Source organism: Eimeria acervulina, genomic scaffold (assembly GCF_000499425.1).
Source record: "Eimeria acervulina Houghton genomic scaffold, Eah_scaff1806, whole genome shotgun sequence".
Classification (NCBI taxonomy): Eukaryota; Apicomplexa; class Conoidasida; order Eucoccidiorida; family Eimeriidae; genus Eimeria; species Eimeria acervulina.
This window is the reverse complement of record NW_013548914.1, coordinates 1-4886: the sequence shown is the minus strand read 5'-3', so window position 1 is coordinate 4886 and position 4886 is coordinate 1. Positions and strand designations below refer to the sequence as shown.

Below are 4886 nucleotides of genomic sequence, written 5' to 3'. Positions count from 1 at the left end.
CACGCCTTAGGCGAGGGTCGGCCATCAGTTCTATTGTTCTGGCTTTTCTCTCTGAACAATATTAGGAACTCTATCGTATATTTGGTTGTTGATTGTGTTAGTTAGTGGTTGCAGCGAGAATCATAGATTTTGGTGTCTGGATATAGTGTGTGCACCTATTCTGTCTAACCTAGGGATCTATCGTAGTGACAGCGTAGGCCAGCTGTTCACTACACCGTATCTGTGCACGTGTTGGGAGCATCCTCTCTCCTTCCTTCCCTGAATAGTGATTTAACTCCTCCTACCGTACAGGGTGCAAATGCTCTTAGGAAGTGTACGAGGCGGAATGTCCTATTGGCTCCCAGCACATAGGTCTCAACAATGGCTTCGAGACGCAGTGATCAGGGCTGTCTGCTGCCACTTTCATTCGGTCTTATGTATTCCTATTTAGGTGCACACCCGATATATACACGCTAAAATCAGCGCATTACCCTTGATATAACCCTATAATGTCAAAGAGATGTCTACTAGTCGTATGCTGGTCCAATCCTCTCAAAGGAGGAGGAAAAGTAATTCTTCTGCCGATGCGGTCCCCTTGCCGGTCAACGCTTCAACTACAGTGGATGTGGCGCGCAGCACTACAATGGTGCGCCGGAAAGCTCTCCAGATGCCGGATAATTTGAAACAAAATGCGTATAAATAAGCTAAAAGAGGAAACCGTGTTTAATATCAAAACCGGCTACAGGGTAGAGGCACTAGGCAGTGCATCCTGGTTTTATGGCTGGCAGTGGCTCAGATGATGCTACAGTCGTCCTCGCCGCGGGATGGTAAGAACAGAGTTCTTCTCGTAACGTGGAAACTCCCACGGTTTTGGGGGTTCTCTCGTTTCTGAGGTGTATTTGGTAGCTAGGTTGTGTAGATAGCTAACTAGATCGGCCATAGCCAGTTAGAGTCGCACGTGCGGACCAAACCGGGCTCAGTTCTCCATAGTGTCAGTCTCACAGCTTGCCCCAGAACCTAGGTAGCTGCCTAGTTCTCCTAGCCTTTTATCCTTATTTCCTGTTTAAAGTAACTTGATTTATTCTAATAATATATTGCTTGTACTCTCTCTGCCGGATAGTCCTCTTTATCTCCAGTTAGAGTATCATTGTATTGATGTTCCTGTGCACTACACCAGAGGCCTCATGAACGGTATCCACTAATTCACCCATGGAATGCCAAGGATTATATCGTGGTACTTCGATAAAAGAAAGCAATCGTGCTTCGATAAGAGCCATCCCTGAGTAGGGGCCCTATATTGCCTATATTTTCGCCGCTTCTCGTCGCCCATCTGCCATTGGGGGAGAATTGAAGGCAAATGCCAGTTATTGGACAGGTAGGCGGCACGTCCCCACTGCTGCTTCAGATATCAAACCCACTCCGTTTCCTTTGTCAAATGACACTTGCAACTCGGCCTGAATGCAGATGTGGGTGAAGACCGAGTTGGCACGTGGGGGACCTGCAGGTGCGGCTGTCACCTCTGTTGGCTTCATCACTCTCCCGCGTGGAAGGCAGGGCTTACCCCTGACCTTTTTGTTGGTTCCGGTCTTGGCGCTGCTCGAAGTCTTGCTTTCTCAATTCCTTAGCTGTTTTCACGTTCGTGTAATTCCCAGCCCGGTGGAGTTGTTTGTTGCAAAGGAAGCAGGCAGCTGCGCCACTTGGTGCTTCCTTTAGGCATGCTAAGTGCCGAATTCGCCGACTTCCGTGCTTGTTTTTCTCCGAGCATAGCTGGTATTCACCAAGCTAATGCTCATAGGCTTTACATCGGGGTCACTTCCGATATTTCCTCTTCTCCTCTCAGCTAGGGCGCTGGCAGTGGCGCTTTTTCCCTCTTCCATGCGTGAGTACTCCATTGTTTACTCCAATTTCCTCCTTTAACCCGTGTATCCCGCTCCGCAGCCCGGCCACGTACCCGTTGCTACTTTGCAGGTGGAAAGTGTGCCATGAGTCATTGACAAAGTCCACTTGTGTTCACCAAATACTGATAATTCTCGAAACAGGGGTTCATCGATAATTTCCGTTGGTCAATTTGTCTTGATTAAGTCATAGCTTGTCTTATTACCGGCCTAGATATAAACCCACACAGCAGCGCTTGCAGGAAAACCTCTATTCGGATGGGCTCCGGAAATGTGGCTCCTTGCTTAGATGCGGCAGTCGTTACCATGCTTCTCCTTCTAATGACCATGATGTCAAATAACACCAGTACCACTTTTGGTGCGTTTTGAACACGGAAATGCATATCCGCAGTGGTGATAAGTTCCTGCATTGCCTTCGCAGTGGGAAGCCCGTCACATCTGGACGGTTGGAAAAGTCGAGGCACTCCTTATTATCTTCGCTTCTCATGTGGATGAGCAATGGATACTGCATCTGGTCCAATGAAAAGCAGGAGTAAGTCGCTTCCCCAGAACGCCGATGAAGTGCGCAAGCACCACAATGATACTCGCATTGGACCTCTAGAGGTCCATCTGACTGAAAGAATGGAAATATTGTCTTATTAGAAATAAATCAAGTCACTTTCAATAAATCAAGTCACTTTCGATGCGAAATAAAGCCATCACGCTAAGACTGCCCGGCAGCAACCCAGGGTCTTGGCCTTTCGTGAGGTTGACATTGCAGGCGAGGCGCTGAACTTCTGGATATAAGCGGGAAGTCCGAATAATTATCACGCGCCTTTCTTGAAGAAGATAGGGCTTGTAAATAAATTAGAGACTGTTCTTTGAGATTCTGGGTTACATGAAGGATTATACGTTGAGCGTAGCGTTTATGTATTATATAGGTGTGCATCTAGTAGCTACTAGTAGGTAGGAATGCATAGCAGCAGAGAGCGTCACTACAACTGATTCATCAATAACCATCACGCGATAGTAGAAGAAGGTCAAAACAGATTTAAGGAAGAATGGATGGACTTTTTTGCATAGGACCCTCACGACGAGTCAGTGCTGTAAAGCCCATCCCTATGGATACCTTTCGCTTCTCTGGCCTGCCGACCTACCACGTGGTGCTTCCACGTGCAACGAGAACCCTCAACCTTGGCGCTCGTGAGCTGAATAGAGCCAATCAAGATACAAGATTCCAAAAAGCAACTGATATCCTGTCCAGGCGTCTTCGGGTGCCCTAGCCAAAGTGGCACAGGGGCCTGCAGCTGATGCGAATAGGACGGGGCATTTCATGGATTGCAATATACCCCTTGCTGCATCTGCAAGCCAAGCCTTGCAACCCAACCCCACATGCGACCATATCGGATGGCTTGCTTTTTCCAAGCAGTATAACACACTTTTATTTAGACATGCCAAGGTTGTTTTGTTCTGCACTCTAAAACAGTTCGCGGGCGTCTCTGTTGTGCACGGGACAAGTAGGGGCTTGCTTAAAGAGTGTCAAAAAGCGTTTGCCAACGAGAGCGCGCGCTAAGGATCCCTGAATCTTTAACAAAAATGGGTTAGTCTTCTTAATTTTAGGCTTCACTGGACGTAAGCTGCGTGTCCCATGGGGGGCACTGGATGCTGCCCAGTGGACCGGACCGTAGTTGGGTCTATCCTGCTGTGTCTGAGGGAGCATATTGACTACTTGGCACCGCCTACTTTGCAGATATGTTCGAGTAGCATTTTTAAAAGATTGCTCCAATAATAACAATAAATGCTGGGCTTGTGGCCGTTGAGGTACGGTGGGGACGATCGGCCCGACCTTTGGTTCCTGCAACTGACGGGGCGAGGAACAGAGGCTCATGCAGATGGGGAGTACACGTTGCCAAGCATGGCGAACCCGAGCCGTAGAGGAGTTTCGTGTATTGTAGGCTTCGCTACAATTGCCTCAGTCGTGGCTGTCCTCTTCCTTGTATCTTGTTGCGTCGTTGTGCCCAGTGTGAAGCAGAGTCTAGGAACTTCAACTACGCGTAGGCTAGCTGACAAGGAGGAAGCTAAGTACGATGACTCATCTACACGTACTCTAGGATACATATGCGAGTCGCAAGTACTTGAAGAGAGGATTTCCACTCGTCCGACAGAATCTCCTGAACTTACGAAACCGGACGTTGGTGAAGCACGCTGCATTGCACACCGAAAGCGGGAAAGGGAGGAAGATCCATATGGACCGTTTGCTGACGAAAATGATGAGTATTGTGTGAGACTGGGGGAAAGGGAAGGAGAGGAGTCAAGGGATCTTCAGAAGCTACCAGAAAACCTGCCAACACTTAGCCTGGATCCTCTGGACAACCGAGGGGCGGGTTCTTCCCACCTGAAATCATACCAACTTCTGGAGCAATACATAGAGGAAGTGTTGGCTGCAGACGAAGCAGGCCTCTCTCTGGATGCGTGGCTACTTGACCCCACGAAGGAAATGCCTTCACGCCCGGCTTCTAGTGAATTGCAACGTACAAGCGAGGAGTCATCCAACGACGAAGACGACGGAGAGGCGCACTCAAGTGCTGCCGCACCTACATCGTTCGAAGGGGGCACTTCTCTGAGCGGAGTAATGGCGCAACATTTTTTGGAGGGCCTCCTGGGGCCCTCAGGTTCATCGGTCCCATCTTCAGAAGCAACTAAGTCTCGTGAGGGGTCGCGCGTCTTGCAGGCCAGCACACTGTCGCACGATTCGCAATTCTCACCCACCCAACAGCATTCTCAACTGGTGAACAATGACCAAACGCATAGTCATCCTCTGGAACAATACATAGAGGAAGTGTTGGCTGCAGACGAAGCAGGCCTCTCTCTGGATGCGTGGCTACTTGACCCCACGAAGGAAATGCCTTCACGCCCGTCTTCTAGTGAATTGCAACGTACAAGCGAGGAGTCATCCAACGACGAAGACGACGAAGAGGCGCACTCAAGTGCTGCCGCACCTACATCGTTCGAAGGGGGCACTTCTCTGAGCGG

At 49.3% G+C, this 4886-nt stretch overlaps 1 protein-coding gene across 1 annotated transcript; it reads left to right on the top strand.

The window, feature by feature from the left end:
* Positions 1 to 3768: 3768 nt before the first annotated feature.
* Positions 3769 to 4885, top strand: EAH_00063280 (hypothetical protein; the record flags this gene model as incomplete). Its single annotated transcript, XM_013393138.1, has 1 exon — positions 3769 to 4885. A coding segment is annotated over one exon (1117 nt), but the record flags the coding sequence as incomplete, so codon positions are not given.
* Between the last annotated feature and the right edge of the window lies 1 nt (position 4886).